General features: G+C 42.7%; 1 protein-coding gene across 1 annotated transcript in view; it reads left to right on the top strand.

The window, feature by feature from the left end:
* The window catches only part of RFX4 (regulatory factor X4), a 178,487-nt gene that overhangs the window by 145,845 nt on the left and 14,107 nt on the right, over positions 1-18,535 (top strand). The window contains exons 14-16 of the mRNA XM_049783113.1: positions 1,960-2,079; positions 2,492-2,653; positions 16,964-17,135. Of these exons, the coding sequence (XP_049639070.1) occupies positions 1,960-2,079; positions 2,492-2,653; positions 16,964-17,135 (454 nt within the window). The remainder of the gene's footprint in view (positions 1-1,959; positions 2,080-2,491; positions 2,654-16,963; positions 17,136-18,535) is intronic.

Below are 18,535 nucleotides of genomic sequence, written 5' to 3'. Positions count from 1 at the left end.
AATAACCCCCAAATGGCCCATCTTTGGATCAAGTCTTTTTTGACAGATAGACCTTATTTTTCTATCTGTGCTATTATGAAAAATGGGCACAAATACTGTAGCCAAAATAAAATGGGGGCAAAGCCCTATTTCATTTCCTTAATAGAGAAACTTACTTCCTCATCTGTAGGAGCAAATGACACTTCTATTTGCTATAAAGATAAGATTGATTTTTCATGTTTCCCAGAGTTTTGGGCACATAGTAAAGATTAAGCAAAATGGCAGGTGTAATGAGGGAGGAGAAAATGATGACAGTGACACATGGTGATGTTGATGGCAGAATCACCAGTAAAACAATGCCAGAATGGCCAAGTACTAGCTCCCAAGAAAGCAAACTAGAGGGAATCAGAAAAGGTGATTCATTTGTGGGGCTAGTAGGCAAGATGTTTCAAGCATTTCATGAGAGAACCTTGCAAAGATAGAGCACTGAGAATTAAAGACAAGGGACTGGAGATGAAGGCTTGGCCCCTCTCTTTGAAACAGAGCAGACATTAATGGAAACCCTCCTTATACCATTTCCTCTTATGATCTGAAAGAAGGTCACTTTTATTGGGTAGGATTGAGAAGATTGTTCATTGGGTCCTGGAACACTCAAGCTTTTCCAGGTGAAATTAAATGGTAATTGCATTCCCAGACTGCAAAATAACCCACCAAATTATACTAAATAGAAAAGCGCTTTCAGATAGCTGGGAGAAATGTGCTCATTTCACTATTCATGGTGGCAGCATGACCTGGAAGAGAAGATCCCTTCAAAATAATGTTTTCTATAAATGGGCACATCATGTCATCATGTACCAATAGTTGACTTACAAAATAGGAATAAACATAATGGGTTGTTATAGAGATTGTACTCGAGCATGTAGAACTGAACAGAGCTTCACATATGGAAAATAGTTATTGTTCATACTCTTCTAATAACATAACCTATGCTAAGTTTAAAAAAATAATTACTTGGAAATATGAAGTCTTTACAGTTTAAGATATTTTCCATGGGCCAGAGCGCAGCGGTAGGGCATTTGCCTCGCATGTGGCTGAACTGGGACAGACCTGGTTTGATTCCTGACATATCCCATATGATAACCCTGAGCCTGCCAGGAGTGATTTCTGAGCAAAGAGCCCAGAGTAACCTCTTGTTACTGATGCTGGGTGCATCCCCAAAACAAAAATAATAAACAAAAAAAGATGTTTTTCAAACAGCAAATGCTAAATGGGGTCTCAAGAACATTTAAGGGAACAATAGCTCATATTACCCCTAGAATTATATCAACAATCTAGTAAATTAGAAGGCAAAGTCCCTGCAATAGACATCCTAATGTTTAGTCAGGGGAAAAAATGTAGAATAAATAAAAATAAAAAATACTACAGCAGGGGCTGGAGTGATAGCACAGTGATAGGGTGTTGGTCTTGCATGCTGTGGACCCAGGACAGGCCCAGGTTTGATCCCTGGCATCCGATATGATCCCCTAAGCCTGCCTGGAGCGATTCCTTAGTTCAGAGCCAGCACCCCTGAGTGCTGTCGGGTGTGACCCAAAAACCAAAATAAATAAATAATAAAAATACTGCTGCAATAGATAGTGGGCAAAGTGAAAGATACACAGATGGTGTGTAGGGATGAGAATTCAGAAGTATCTTGACAAGATGAATCAATGGAGCCAAAGTTGTTGGTGTCACATTTACAATTGAGCAAGGAAATGACCACTTGTCATCATATTACTATTCCCTTTTGTTTTGTCAAGGACTAAACAAAATTACATTTAGAGCAAATAAGTGCCTCTTCTGATATCAAGGAGGTGCCAGATGAATGGGGACCAAGAGTGATTGAATGATCCCAGAGCTAGGCAAAAGAGATCCCAGACGTGTACGTGGAAAGCTACTCTGTGAGGTGTTGGGACTCAACTTTTCTGTTTCTTCTCTCCCCAGGGTCTTTTCACTTAATCCACTTGATGTTTGATGACTATGTGCTCTACCTGTTAGAATCCCTGCACTGTCAGGAGAGGGCCAACGAGCTCATGCGTGCCATGAAGGGAGAAGGCAGCACTGGTAAGCCAGGCTTGATCTGGAATGTGGTCCACTCTGGCACCTTGATCACTGTCCTTCCTTCTGTGCTTTGTTTTCTTAACTTAAATGCCAAAGAATTGAGTTTAATTCAAATACATTGGCATGAGAACCTCAGAATCCATTTCCCCTGTAGAGTGTAGGTGAGCCTGTGGCATTGCCAGGCATGTGTGATGGTTATGGAAGAGACTGCAGGGTGGTGCTTTAATTGGCCCTGAATTAAACCAGGACTTTTATTAGAAAGTGTTTGTTTTTAACACATTGACCCCCACTGGTGAGTCCCGTTGACCCCAATTCACATATGGTTAAATCAACACAACTTGCAGTGCTGACATCAACATCAAGAAAATTTTCCTTGACTATAGACTCTTAAGAATCCACCTTGTCTCCCCAACAGCAGAAGTTCAGGAAGAGATTATTCTGACCGAGGCGGCCCCAGCCTCCCCTTCTCCAGTGCCATCGTTCTCTCCAGTGAAACCTGCCACATCTGTGGAAGTGGCACCTCCCTCCTCTCCTATGAGCAACCCATCCCCTGAGTACACCGGTCTCAGCAATACAGGTAACTAATAACAGGTCCCCCCTCTCCAGACTAGGGGTGGGAAGTGTGTGTTCAAAGCAAGAACTTTCTGAAAAAACAGCCTTCTCTTCCCAGCCCTCCAAAACAAAAGCCTATGAATCACTTGTAATCATTCATTTACTCCTTTGTACTTGCTACTTATGCTTCTGTTCATAAGTTAGTTGATTAAGTACAAGGAAAATCTCCATTCCCCACCCATATCCTCAAACCGGTGACATTATTATTTAAATGAGTTCGGCATTAAGGTACCCCAACCATCCATTCTTACATGTGTGAGAGGGATGGAGAGAGGGAGAGAGAGAGGGAGAGAGAGAGAGAGAGAGAGAGAGAACAAGGAGAGAGAGAGAACAAAGAGAGAGAGAGAACAAGGAGAGAGAGAGCAAAGAGAGAGAGCAAGGAGAGAGAGACAGAGAAACACACACACACACAGAGAGAGAGAGAGAGAGAGAGAGAGAGAGAGAGAGAGAGAGAGAGAGAGGGAGAGAGAGAGGGAGCGCTCTATGGGCTAGACGGAGGCCTCTCCAGAAAGTAAGGCAGACAGGATGCCCATCTGCCAATCCTGCCCATAGAGTAAAGACAAGAACATGAATAGAGTTGAATAGGAGCCAAGCTGGAGCTGCTGCTCTGCACTGGAGTGTGCAGCTGATACCACCACCTGTGCTGCTCTGATGAGGGGCCCACACAGCCTACGATATACATAAAATTGTTGGACAATGAGCTCATGGTCAAGAATCATACCAATCTTGGTAAATATCTGAAAGGATTAACAGCAGAGAAGTGTAGTGATATCTGTACAACCAAGTTCATAGCAGTTATTCCAACAGCCAAAAGGTGGACACATCCTACTTGTGTATACATGGGTAATGGATAAACAAGATATGATCTTGGATTCAGAAGGAGTATAAAGGGTTGGATGATTTGCTTTGACTGTTCAAATCTTTAAGTCCAGACCCCTTGCCCTTAGCACTACTATGAGTAACAAAGCAAAGCCAAATATGCTGTAAGTATGTTAGAATACTAAGCTGCCTTAAAAAGGAATGACATTCTTTCACATGATAAGTGTAATAAGCCCTGAAGACATGTCAAGTAAAATCCTCCAGACCAAAGAAAACATACCATGGGACTGGAGTGAGTATATCAGGGAGAGCCCAGTTCAATCCTTGACAACCTGTCTGGTCCACTAAAGCCCACCAGGAGTAATTCCTGAGCGCAGAGACAGAAATAAGTCCTAAGCACCACAGGATCTAACCAAAACAAAATCAAATCAAACCCCCTCCCAAAAGCAAAGAACAAATATCTTCTGATGCCCCTTATAAGAAGTTAAGGAGATAGAAGGGATAAAGGGACCAAGCAGACAAGGGCAGAGGGTACAGACTTAGTGTTCAGTTTGCAATTTCTATTGGGGGGATGGAAGCTTCTGGAAATGGGTAGTGGTCATGGAGGCATAACAAGGTGAATAACAACACTGACCTCTACATTTCAAATTGATAAAAATGTAAAATTTAACATCGTGTCTTATATATTATTTTCTTTATAATTTACTGTGCTCAAATTTTAATCTCAGTAAGCCCAACTCCATGAAAGAACAAAGAAAAGGAGAGTTTCTTTTGTACAAGTAAGTGGAGATGAAGAGCCTGAAAAGAATTGTTAACATGAAAATAAAAGGACCCACGGAGGTAGTACAAGGGTTAAGGCATTTACCCCGCTTACAGTTTGACCCCCAACATTGCATATTGTCCCTCTAGACGTGATCCCTGAGCAGAGTCAGGAATAAACCCTAAGCACCACTAGATGGGACCTTAAAATAAAGCAAAACCATTTTTTAAACGATGAAAATTAAAAAGGAATCAAACTCCTGACAATTAAGTAAAGATATGAGAAAAGAAATAATTACCAATACTAGATTTAAGTAGATGATTCCTCCTCACAAAAGAGAATTGGTGGGCCAGTGTGATAGTCAAGTACTTGCCTTGCACATAGCTGATTTCCTGAGTTCCACTCTAGAATTCCATATGGTTCCCTGATCCTTTCAGGAGAAATTCCTGAGTGCAGAGCCAGAAGTAACCACTGAGTAACACCTGGTGTAAACTGAAAATCAAAAGGAAGACTCTGTGTGTGTGTGTGTGTGTGTGTGTGTGTGTGTGTGTGTGTGTGTGTGTGTGTGTAGAGGGAGAGGGAGAGGAGAGAGGGAGAGAGGGGAGGGAAGGAGAGAGGGGAGGGGAGGGGGAGGGAGGGAGGGAGGGGGAGGGGAGGGGAGTGTCATCCTCTCTATGGAAAAACAGGGTGGAGCATCCTTGTGTGTGTCGCAGAGGTGTCCTCAGACCATTTATGTTCTCTGTTTTGAGAAGAGCAATCACTGGGTCCTACTTCCCTTCCAGTTCCTCTCTGTAGAAGGTGGCTGTAGTTCCAACTTAGAAAGCTGAGGAGGAGTGTTAAGGAACTGAATAAGGAACTAAGTTCCCTAGAAGTGAAAATGGGGGAAAAGAGCCCACAAATGTGGCTTTGTGCTAGATCATCAGCCACCGGGTGATCATGAGTGCCACTGGGTGTGACTCCTTCCTCCTAAAAGAGAAGGGTGGGAAGAATTAAACACCTTTAACAGCTCAGGAGTGTTTTTGAGACTGGAATTATGTGGCAACCCTCCCAAGAGTCATGGTTTTCTCAGGATCATCAGGCCTCCTGACCTGAGACTATTAGTTCAACTACTGGTACTGTTACTTGCTGTTGTAACTACAATGACAATAATTACAATGAAAGGGGAAGGAAAAAAAAGGGGGGGGTGATCAGATTCTGACACTTAGAAATTTTTAAATATAAAAAGGGGTGTAAGCACTGGAGTGATAGTATAGCTGATAGGGTGTGTGCCTTGCAGGCAGCTGACTGGGGCTTGATCCCCAAAATCCTAGCATCCCGAGCTAGGAGTAACCCTGAGTGCCACTAAGTATGACTCCTCCTCCCACTAAAAAAAAAAAAGAGAGAGAGGGGTGGGGAGAATCGAACTCCTTTAACAACAGCTCAGGAGGGTTTTTGAGACTGGAATTATGTGGCAACCATCCCAAAACTCCTGGTTTCCCAGGAAGAATGTCAGCAGTCCTGTACTGGAGAATAATCTTGCCTGACTCCCAAGACCACACCTCCCCAGGAGACATGCACCTCTAAGTCAGCGATTACATCCTTATTCTGAAAATAGAAAAATCACGCAGAATAAAAACAGCCCTGCATTATGAAGCAGAAACCATTTGGGTGGAACACCAGGAGAGTGGTAGGGAAGCCAGGGAGAAAGTGCTAGTGCAGAAGAAATTTCTAGGATCTTCTTCCTAGTTCTCCTCCAGCTGGTGAGTGGGCCTGGCTTACTTTATAGCAATTTGGCGGCCTCAGGGTGCAGGTACTAGCAGGCCTGTGCCCCGACATTTCTGTGCAGTATGCTCAAGCATCATAAAAGTTGATTCTTGGAAATACAAATGTGAACCAGGTTCTCTTGTGATGATTACAACCTTTGAAGATTTGGGCACATTCCAGCTTTGTTCTCCACTATCTCTAGGGGGCATTAAAAATGTCATCCTATATGAAACTATGTGTAATATTTTTCTCCCAGTTCCACTTTTGAAACACTCAATTGCTCAATTGAGCTGGACCTTGGCATGCATGGCGGATCATGGTCTTGGAGGTTTTAAGGCACAGATTATTTATCCAAGCTGTACACATAAAATACAGAAAACCGCTCTGGTTCTTACCTTGAGAGACTTAAGCAGTTTTTCACTGACTGCTTACTGTAAATATGAAAAATTATTATAATTTTTATAAAAATACACTGCCCAATGTTTCTTTTTTAATACAAGTTATAACAACATATGGTTTTAATGCCCAGTTAATTTTTATTTCCATCTTAAAATTATCGCTTGATTTATATATCATTACTTTCCCAAAAGTTGTGATTAGCAATGAAAAACAATTTTATTTTTTTTTTTGCAAAGGACCCTAATGAGGAAGCAAGAAATGTAGGGGGAAAAAAAGAAAAAACAAAACTCTGAGCTAAAGGGAAAAAACGTTTATTAATTAAGTCCTGAAGTAGAACTGCCTATGGTCTCTGGGGACTTGGCTGGGTTTCAAGCATGCGCAGAGGCTCTCTGACCAAACGAGGAACGAGTTGTCAAGTCCACAGCACTGAGTCAAGGTCAGGCCGGTCCCTGCAACTCTTCCACAAATCAAAGTCTCATTTTGTATGAATACTTCCCCATTTTTCATCTTTGAAAAAAAAAAGAGAACAGTATTGTGTATGCATGGTTAGCACAAAGAAAACATTGCATCCTTGTTCACAGGGACTAGGGCACATAAGTGGATGGCAGATGAGTTATGACTCACTAGGAAAATAACAAGCAAGCATACACACATACCTATCTCTGTCCCTACATATTTCTAAATGTTTTCTAACCACTGTGTTTTAAAACAATGTGTGGGTGGTGGTGGTGGTGGTGGTAGTAGTGTAGTAGTAGTAGTAGTAGTAGTAGTAGTAGTAGTAGTAGTAGTAGTAATAGTGACTAAGAGCAGGAGGACCAGCATGTGCCTAAACTGGACCTATCAGGTTAAAGTCTAACACCATGATAATCGATTGGTTTAGGATTCTATTGTAACATTTCCACTAAGTAAAATCTAGTCCATATCCCTATTCTCCCCACTCCCAACTTTATGGGTTCACTACCTCCTTCATTATAACAAAGGGCAGGTCCCTAACTTCATCTAAGTGAAACTGTCCTTCTCCCCACAGAGTATGGAAAGTGGTGCCAACCTGAGTTGCCCACTTTGTGTGCTGCTGGCTGCATTCCTTTCCCACCCTGGATAGCACAGGGTGAAGCAGCCACTCTTGTCCTGGGCAGGCCCCCAAAGGGTTCTAAGGCCTCGTTTATGATATCCCTTTAAGTGTGCCCTCCTTCAGCAATGACAATAAAAGTTAATTATTAAACTAATGTTTTCAACTTCCCACCATGGCCTCCCTGCAAAACAAAACCAGTGCATGAAATCATTGAGATGCTGGGATGCCTTGAGAGATAAAGGCCAATAACTCCCTAAATGGCCCTTACCAGGACACATCTGGCCATGCAGCTGTACCTTCTGTGATATTGGAGGATGTAATGAAAATAATTGTCCCCCACCCCCATCTTTGCACATAACAAAGTGCAGAGAATCTGAGGGCAGAAAGGGTGAGTGGACTTCTATGGTTTTGCCCCCACCACCCATGTTGAAGCATTTACAGAAGCTTGATGGCCACTACCAGTGAGATGCTTCTCTTCCATCCCTGGGATTCCCATCTTTAAAAGCACTGCACAGCATTTGGAAATGTGAGTTGGGACCAAAACTAGTCTGATGAATCTGCTCTTGACATCTCTATCAGCAAGTCGTAGCTTGATCATATTTACTTGTCCAGTTGTTCAGCCAACAAATATCTAATCCATGTCGAAGGTGGGGGGGGCAAGTAAATCCAAACTGACAGGGTCCCTCTCTATGCATTGAAGTAGGTAAGAATAGAGAACAATACTCAACCACTAGCTAAATACATCATTTCAAATGGCTATGAGTGCTCTCTGTGAACAGTGTATTCTGAAATTGTAAAAATTGAGGCCTCTTCCTGGTCAGAGAGGAGACATTTATCTGAGGCCTGAAGTATCACAAGGAACCAGTTATGTAAAGGGTGGGGAGAGCCCCCCCCCAAAAAAAACCATTCTAGAAGGTGGGCAATAATGTGCACGTGTGTGAGTGTGTGGAATATGTGAGTATTGAAAGTTACAGAAACGTTTGTGAAACATTTAATTACCATTGAGTAACACTGTTCAAATAGGTGATTGAGGGAAATGGGCACTGGTGAAGGAATTGATATTCAAATATTACATTTGAAACAGACTAACTTTCTGATTCACAAATTTTGTGAATCAAATAATTCTTTTTTTGGGGGAGGGGAGGCCAGACCCAGCGTTGCTCAGGGGTTACTCCTGGCTGTCTGCTCAGAAATAGCTCCTGGCAGGCACGGGGGACCATATGGGACACCGGGATTCGAACCAACCACCTTTGGTCCTGGATCGGCTGCTTGCAAGGCAAACGCCGCTGTGCTATCTCTCCGGGCCCCAAATCAAATAATTCTTTAGTAAAAAATGTTCTGTGATATTGTAGTGAAGAAAAGATTGATTTTTGTTTTCCAGGTTGAGCTGTCTCTAATAGTTGACACTAGGTCCATGTAGCTGCTAAGCAACCAAAATGTGGCTCATGCCACTAAGGAACTAAATTTTTAATTATATTTTATTTTGATTAATTTAAATTATCCTGCCCCAAAATCTACATATAGAGGACAGGACAATTATAGAATGCAGACATACTTAAAAGAGTGATGTCTCAGGAAGTCACTAATAAAGACTCAGGTTAGTTGAAAACTTGAGCATTGCCCTTGAGGACTCATAAAATCTTAGTTCTAGAATGCTGGAGAGGCAACTCAGTGCTAGGCTCATTTTTGTAGCATGTGGAAGGTATTGCAAAAGATTTAGTCCTAGATCTAAAGGGAGTCAGAGCATGGTCAGCTGGCCTGGGAATAGTAAATTATCCTAAATCTTTTTAAATTACTTTATTTAAACACCATGGTTACAAGGTTGTTCATAGAACAGTTGGTTTACACACACACACACACACACACACACACACACAATTATAAAGTTGATCATGATTGAGTTTCAGTCACACAATATATAACACCCTTCACCAGTGCACATTTTGCACTATAAATGTCCCCATTTTTTCCCACCCACCCTCCTCACTGGGGCAGACATCTCTCTCTCTCCCTCTCCCTCCTCCTTCTCATCCTCTTCTCCCTTCCCCTTCTCCTTCCCTTCCTCCTCCCTCACTTATATCTTTTAGACACAGGTTTTCAATATTGTTACTGAAGAGGTAACATGTATATCCCTTTACCTCCTTTCAACACCCAGTTCTTGTTCAGAGTGATCATTTCCAACCACCATTATCTTAGCAGTTCCTTCTCTGCCCTAACTGTATACCCCTACTAAATCTTGACTAGAATCTCACCAATTCTTGATGTTGGTTGCCATGCTGGAAGCATGTGGGAAGGCCATGAAGTCAAAAGCATGGCCACTCAAAAGTGTGCTCCAGGGACCAGCCACATCATCATCATATAGAACCAGCTTGTAGCCATGCAGAATTCCTCGCCTCCCTTCCAACCGTCTGAATCAGGATCACATTCTAACAAGATGGACTGGTATTTCAAATTGAAGTTCATTCAAGTGTGAGAGGCAACTGTTGGGCATGGAAATATGGCATATCTGGATTTAGACCTGCCAACTCTGCCACTTACCTGAACAAAACTTGGGCCTCAATATTCTTATCAAAAGAAGCAAATAACATGACCTCTTTTTTTAAATTAATTTTTATTGTTGCCAAAGTGAATTACAAATATTTCACAGTAATATTCAAGGTTCATAGTGACAATAAATCAAGGGCATTTGCACCACCAGTGATGTCCTCCCTCCACCCCTGTTTCCAGTACGTATCCAATATCTCCCCCCTTTAAACCTCCCCCCCAGAATACTAGTGTAACTGGTCCCCACTTGTAAAGCTTGCTGTGGATTAGGTATAGATTAGGGCCCTGATGACAATACAAGGAGTCAATGTGGAAAAGAAACTCTGGTGTTTATTGAATGGTAATTCATTCTTCCATAGTTTATTATATTTCAAGAATCCCATGTCCTGTGCTTAAAATTCCTTCAAGGTGAGGGGGAAAACTCCACAAAGAAAACATTTTAGGGGAGATGGAAAGGAAAGGAAAGGAGAAAGGAAAGGGAAAGGAATGGGAAAGAGAAGGGAAGGGAAAGGGAAAGGAAAAGGAAAAAGGGAAAGGAGAAGGAGAAAGGGAAAGGAGAAGGAGAAAGGGAAAGGAGAAAGGAGAAAGGGAAAGGAGAAAGGAAAAGGAGAAAGGGAAAGGGAAAGGAGAAAGGGAAAGGGAAAGGAGAAGGAGAAAGGGAAAGGAGAAGGAGAAAGGGAAAGGAGAAGGAGAAAGGGAAAGGAGAAAGGAGAAAGGGAAAGGAGAAAGGAAAAGGAGAAAGGGAAAGGGAAAGGAGAAAGGGAAAGGGGAAAGGAGAAAGGGAAAGGAGAAAGGAAAAGGGAAAGGAGAAAGGAAAAGGGAAAGGAGAAAGGAAAAGGGGGAAAGGGGGAAAGGGGGAAAAGGAAGAGGGGAAAGGAAAGGGGAGAGAGGGGAAAGGAAAGGGGAGAGAGGGGAAAGGAAAGGGGAGAGAGGAGGGGAAAGGGGAGAGAGGAGGAGAAAGGGGGAAGGAGGAGAAAGGGGGGAAGGAGGAGAAAGGGGGAAAGGAGAAAGGGGAAAGGGGAGAGGGGGGAAAAGGGAAAAGGAGAAAGGAGAGAGGGGAGAGGGAAAAAAGGAGAAAGGAGAAGGGAAAGGGGAGAGGGGAGAGGGGAAAGGGGGAAAGGAGAAAGGGGAAAGGAGAAAGGGGGAAAAGGAGAAAGGAGAAAGGAGAGGAAAGGAGAGGAAAGGAGAAAGGAGAGGGGGGGAAAGGAGAAAGGAGAGGGGGGAAGGAGAAAGGAGAGAGGGGGAAAGGGGAAAGGAAAGGGGAAAAGGGGAAAGGAAAGGGGGAAGGGGAAAGGAAAGGGGGAAGGGGAAAGGAAAGGGGGAAGGGGAAAGGAAAGGGGGAAAGGAAAGGGAGGAAAGGAAAAGGAGGAAAGGGAAAAGGGAAAAGGGAAAAAGGGAAAAGGGAAAAAGGGAAAGGGCAGGATTCACTCTAGAGGACTGCAGAACTTTTAGGATTTTTGCAGGATTCCAACAACCAGGTTCTCCTACCATCTGTCTCAGACTTTCAGCTGATGGACGATAAAGGAGTGAGAAGAGACCAATAAGAGAAGGAACTGTGAATTAAACAAAATGGGAACCGTTTGTTATTGTTTTGCCAGCAAATAAAAAGGCATTAGAGCTGTCTTAAAAATTAAGCACAAACTGTTAACCACACAGATTTCCTTTTATGAGTCTGAAAAAGAAGAAGCAGCCAGTCTCACTGGAGGTCCTCCTGGTAGGAAAGGGAAAGGAAAGGGGGGTTTCTTTTTTGCTCCCCAGGCAAAAAGGGTTTCTCCCCCACACTAGTAGGTGTTAATCTGCTTAAGCCTGCCTGAGTGGGTCTGTTAGATTGCTGGCACATGGCCATTTAGTGGTTTTGTTTCCCAGACCACAGGAGCCCATTTTTCCAAGAGTTCCACTAGCTTTTTGTTTGATAACGTCTATTTCTAGCAGCCTTTACTCCTTCAACAACAAATTCAATGGAACAAAAATTTATTGAACACCTACTATTTGGCAAGCCCCTCTGTTGGGGATACAGAGATGAATAAAGAACAGTTGCTGTGTTTCAGGAGCACACACAAAAGTAACTTCTGCTGCATTCTCTCAGGTGATGGTTATTATCACTTCCTACTGCTTGGGAATAAGAAAAAAAGAAAAAGAAAAAATCCTTTGGCTCCCAAGGCTGCCCCCTTCTTGACCTCATCTTGCTCTCTGAGGTCCCAGGGCCTTAAAGGGTTAATCACTTGCCTATGGTGGCTGGTTCATTGTCCTGCCAAACTTCCCACCCCCCCCCCCTTTAATTTCATTTCCAATTGTAAAATTGTGTACTATAATTTAATAATGCTTTTCCTTTTCCTTTAGCCATACACAGACCCTACAGAAAAATGCAGATAACCCAAACAAAGATGACATTAAAACAAAAATAAAAGCAGGGGCCAAAGTAATAGTACAGAGGGTTAGGGCATTTGTCTTGCATGTGGTCATCCTGGGTTTGATCCCTGGCACCGCATATGGTCCTTGGAGCCTGCTAGGAGCTCAGAGCCAGGAGAAAGTACTGAGCACCGCTGGGGTAGCTCAAAAATAAATATATATATATAAATATATATAAATAAAAATTTAAACAACCTCTTTCCACCACTCAGGGAGAACTCTTTGCTAGTAGACAGCATTTTTCAAAACAGCAACAGCTAAACAATTTCTTATGAATTTAGAAAAGAGGCATTATGCACATTTTAATAATCTGAAATGTACTCTTTCAGGGGCTCCTTCCAGTATTATTAATTTATTTTGTTTTTGGGGGGTTTTTTGGGGGGGTCAGACACGGCAGTGCTCAGAGGTTACTCCTGGCTATACGTTCAGAAACGGCTCCTGGCAGGCTCGGCGGACCATATGCCGGGATTCGAACCACAGTCCTTCTGCCTGCAAGTCCTTCTTACCTCCATGCTGTCTCTCTGGCCCCCAAGTATTTTTAATTTAAAAAATTTTATAACATTATGATTTAACAAATAGTTCAAGTAATTTCAAGTGCCAAATAGTCCAACATCAATCCCACCACCAGTGTGACACCAGTGTGAAAGTCACCAGTATTTCCCACCTACACACCTAGCCTGAGGCACAAACATTTTTACTTACATTTTACTTACTTTTTACTTACATTTTACTTACTTTACTTACATTTTACTTTACTTACTTACTTACTTGAAGGCACAAACATTTTTACTTACATTGTTTGTTACAACACAAAGGCAAATAAAGTTATCAAAACTTAGATCAACAAGGGCCAGTTTGAAATAATGTCTCTTCATGATGTTATTAAAGACTATCTAAGGAATTACAGGACTGTGTGATTGGTGCTAGTTGAGCCTTTTGTGTTCCTCACAGAGCTTAAAGTTTAGAAGATATCTATGTAACTTTTCTACCAGATTTCCTGTGATACTATTGGGTTAACAGTACTATAAAATTTTGATGTGTCTAGGATGTATAGATCTGGCAGTTTGATAAGGTTAAATAAAGGAGCTGGGTCATTTTTATCCTGTCCGGTCTACTTGAAGGTTCTTATAAATTATACCTTAGGAGTCAGGGAGCTAGTTCTGAAGTGCCTTTCATGTGCATGGCTCCTGGAGAACTGGCAGGTATGGATATGGTCTTGGTGTGCCCCAGCACCTTGGGGGATGAAGATTTGAAACATCTTCTAGAGTGGCTAAGCATCACTGGGACTTGCCAGGAAGCCCCTTGAGCAAAGATTGGGTGGCCCCCAAAATTAGTGTTATTAGCACATAACTTACTAAGTGATATCTTTGGGGCAATATGGTGTATGTGTACAAACAGAAAGAATGGGGCATTTTAACCATCCTCATAGATGTGTGGGCATGTGTGATTTTTGTAGGGAAATTTATTTTGAAGTTGACAATATTTAGATACTAGTCATTTTTATTTAATTGCTGTCACCCCTGTGACCCTGTGTCTTTATTTCTTGGAATCTGAAATAAGAAATACTGAATTTTCTACTCTTAAGAAAGTCTGACAATACATGAACTCACCATAAAGTGTACTGGAATATTATTAAAAGCACATTATGTGCCAAGCTTTTGGCATGTTAACAATCTCAGCTTATACTCATAATAATCCTCAAGATAGGTGCATGAAACAATACCTGTAGGATGAAGGAAGAAGGCTTAAAGGGTGAGGCCTGAGTAATAGTGTACCCCAGCCACTCCAGGACCAAGAACAGACACAGGATGGGAATGGAAAGTCCTGCCTTGAAAGAAATCCCCGTTTCAGCTGAACTCAAGGACAGTTTACTCCTGAGCCACTGTCCTATGGCTCTGAATCTGTCATCAAGTTTCCCTTTCAGTACTGGCTCCTAGAAGATACACAGTTGGAAGAAGTTGAACCTTTTAGAGCAGCACTTTTTTTTTTAAATTAAAGAGCCATGGTTTTATAAAGTTATTGAGTTGGATTTCAGACATATAATATTTCACACCTATCCCATCACTAGTGTCATCTTCCATGACTAGTTCTCTCATATTACATTATCCTCTACCCTCCAACCAACTTCTCCTACCCCTGCCTCTACCACCTTGGTATTGCCTCATTCTTGATTGCTCTTTTGTTTTTGCTCTAATTACGTCTTCATTTCTTCTTTCACTTCTACTTTTGTGGATTTTTTGTATTGGAACCACATGTGACTGGGCTCAGGGCTTACTCCTGACTCTCCACTCAGGGATCACTCCAGGTCAGCTTTGAGAACAATATGGGGTACCAGGGATCAAACACAGGTTGGCCAAATGCAAGGCAAACACCTTACCCTCTGTATTCTCTCTCCAACCTCTTTGACTTCTTTATATAATAAATATATATATAAGTATATATATATATGTTTCACTCCTTTATATTATCTTCTTGAATCTCCTGTAGTCTGACATGCCCCTTTAAATTCAGACTTAACTTTGAAATTCTTTATCTATGAATTGGGGTGAGTGAGTCCCTTTAAGGGCCTATATTAGAGCCATGAGATGGGGGTGGGCATAGTTTACTGGCTTAGATCTCCTCTACTGAGAATCTTCGTCACTACATTAAAAAAAAGTATTTGTGTTTCTGATGATACTTTGATTTACAAAAAGGCTCAATACAAAGTTCTTTTCAATAATGGCATGAAATAGGCATCCCTATGCCATGCTTTTCTAGGTGTTTCTTACTGAGTTTCCATTGTGTCATGGAACTGTGCTGATCCACCATTTCCACTTCCCTTGCTACTTTGTGACAGGGCAGCAGTCCTTCTATTTTCAGTCATTTAGAAATGAACAGATAAAATTTTAAAATAAGCCCCTTGTCTTCCCAGGATTCTTTTATTTATTTATTTATTTATTTATGTGGTTTTTGGACCACACCCAGTGATGCTCAGGGGTTGCTACTGGCTATGCGCTCAGAAATTGCTCCCAGCTTGGAGGACCATATGGGACTCTGGGGGATTGAACCTCGGTCCATCCTAGGCTAGCACTGGCAAGGCTACCACTTGTGCCACCACTCTGGCCCCTTCCCAGAAGAATTCTAAGATAGAAATTATGTACAGAAGAAAATGCAAAATTGGAAGGACTACATTTCCCCCTCTCACTTCACCTTAATAAGAGCCTCTCAGGATGTTGACACTGGTGGTAGATTTAGAATTGTAAATTCTGTTATCAACAGGATGGTAAATCAATGCCTAAATAAAAATAAAGAACAGCCTCCCTTTACCTTCGAAGAGGATGTTGGATTCTCTTCCCTCAGCTTTCAAAATAAATTCAATGATACTCAGTCTATCCACATTCAATATTTTCCAAAGTCACACTGATGAATTTTTTTTTATCATTTTCAATGAAACGTGTTCTTAAATTTACCAGTCTTTTCTTCTAGCCATCTCATGAAATTCTTTAGCATGTTGAGTGTTTTAATTTTGTGGGTTTCTTTACCCAGTGTCTAGTACTTTCAGGGTAACCAATTAAAAAGTAAATTAATGGCATTAATAGTGTGTCTGGAATAGGTCACCGTTAAGGTCACTGTCTAGTAATCTTCAAAAAGATCTGAGCTGGCAGACCCTGATAATCTGCTTACACTGCTTAGGGCAATTTGCTGGAATCTTCACACCTGTTGCGTGTTGAGCCGCTATTTTGCCTGGCCAGTCTGAACTACATGGCTCCCAAGCTCTCTCCTTCAGTCTGTTTTTTTGTTTTGTTTTGTTTTTTGAAGGGGCAGGGTTGCGCTGACATCTGGTAGTATTCAGGGCTTTTGTTCTCATTCTCAGCTCAGGGATCTCTCCTGGTGACACTCAGAGAGGATCATATCAGTGCCTGGGATCAAACGAAGGTCTGCCACATGCGAGGCAAATGCCTTAATCCTTGTACCCTATACCTTAATCTCCGGCCCTTTTACCAAAGATAAAACGAAAACAAAAAACAACCACCAAAAACTTTCCCCTTTCTTACTTTTACACCTCCACCCCAGGGCTCTATACTGGCAGATTGGGGGCTGAGTAGTAGACAAAACTGACAAAACCTATTCCCCGTGGAGATTATAGGCTGGCTGGGGGAGAGAAGATACCCCAGATAGTGCTGATTAGTAGGTGTTGAAGGCTGTAAGGCCGAGACAGGTTGGGAATGGGGGGATCTTATCTGGTCTGGGTTAGGAAGCTGCCCCTCTCTATTGAAAAATAAATGAGAAAGAGGGAAGTGGTTCAGGCAGCAGTAATACAAGGGAAAGACTCCAGTTGGTGCTGGAACTTGTGCTGAAGCTCGAGGTGCTCTGGAAGAAAGGAAAAGAGGAGCACTCTGGCTGGATGCTAAAACAAAGGTGGTGTTGGGAGGTGGGGCTTTCGGTGAGGTCAGCAGAGCCAAGGACACTGGCTGAGCCTTGGGCTAAAGACACTGGGAAGCCTCAGGAGTGCCCCAGCGAATCAGGTGTGACTGATGTATCTTGCTTAGTCTCTGCAGGCGCCATGCAGTCCTACACATGGTCTCTGACCTACACGGTGACCACGGCAGCCGGATCCCCTGCAGAGAGCTCCCAGCAGCTGCCCTGTATGAGAAGTACCCATGTGCCTTCTTCCTCTGTCACCCACAGGATCCCGGTCTACCCCCATAGAGAAGAGCACGGGTAGGTGATGTTCCTTTACCACCTGCAGTGTGAGTGAACTAGCAAGGCTTCCTAAGCACTTGCTTCCAGGAGGAACTTTGAAGAGGGAGGGAGGTTCTTAGGGAGTACTTGGCAGCTTTTCTCACACAGTTCCCATGACAGTCAGCTGAGGTGGGTGTCAGCGACCCCATTTTGCAGGTGATAACATTGAGTGGGATCTGTTTTGTTGCAGTTCATTTGGGTTCACAGAGCTGCTAAACCAGGGCGGGCACTGAGCACTGACAATGGGCAACACATTCCAGGCTCCACTCATGGCTCAGGCTTTTCCCTTCTGCTCTTCTCCCTTGCCCAAAACTCCCTTCCTGCTGTAGGAGGAGGCACTTTGCAGCCTGAGAAAGAGGAGGCACTTTGCAGCCTGAGAAAGTTGCATGGTAGCCTTTCATGACTCATGCTCAGGATGGCTGCTCTGCCAGAGGGATGGAGTTCCCTGAGGGTAGAAATTATTAGTGAGGTTCAGGGGAACCCCTTTGCTGCCCACTTGTACCTTGACCCTGAAGAAGGAAATCAGTTGGTTTTTTGCACTTAAAATAATCTATGTCGTGAGGTTGTAGCAACAAATAAACAAAAAATTCACTTCAAGAAATAAACTGAATCAGTAAGCTCTTGCTACTGCATTATACCTGGCCCTTTTTAAAAGATACCAATCCTGTCATGTGGGAGGGATGCTGATGACTACTAATGGTGTTTTAAAAGGCCCTTGTTGGGTTTGGTGGACTAGTACAGCAGATAAGGCCTTGCACACCAGCCGAACCACATATGGTTCCCTAAGCCCCACTAGCAGTGATCCCTGAGCACTGTTGAATGTGGTAAAAACCCGGAAGATTGGAAAACCCTTATTTGGGCAGATACTACCAATGGCCTCACAGGAGGCACAAGGGCCGAGGAGGGAATCTTTTAAGTCCCTCCATAGTGGCCCAGTATAATATGCAGCAAGGTGGTGACTCAAGCTCGGATGTAGATCAGAATGTTGGCATCCGATGTTATTTCCAAAAGTTCAGATACCCCTGACCAGTCAGTCATGAGTGTGGTCATTATTCCATCAGGGGTTCTTTGAGGGAAACATGTGAACACTCTATTGGAAGAGGCTTAGAAAATGATTTCCGAGAGCTTTTAGGTGCTTTAGGAATGGCAGAATAGATTACCACAAATTGGCTGGAAAATTGTTGTGAAGAGGACCAAATGTTTCATTGGATTGACTCCCAGTGTTAGAGAGCATCTTGCCTCTTTACTCTTAGCTCTGATAGACTAGCTGATGAGGAGCAAAAAGTCCCCAGAAAAGAAGAGTGAGGAGTAAGGTTTAGGGTTTACCTTAAAGATTTACTCTACAGTTTCCTGGGGTTTCTTCACAGACTTGCACTAGG

This window comes from Suncus etruscus, chromosome 11, assembly GCF_024139225.1.
Source record: "Suncus etruscus isolate mSunEtr1 chromosome 11, mSunEtr1.pri.cur, whole genome shotgun sequence".
Lineage (NCBI taxonomy): Eukaryota > Metazoa > Chordata > Mammalia > Eulipotyphla > Soricidae > Suncus > Suncus etruscus.
Note: the sequence above shows the minus strand (reverse complement) of the source record. Positions and strands in the feature narration are given on the sequence as shown.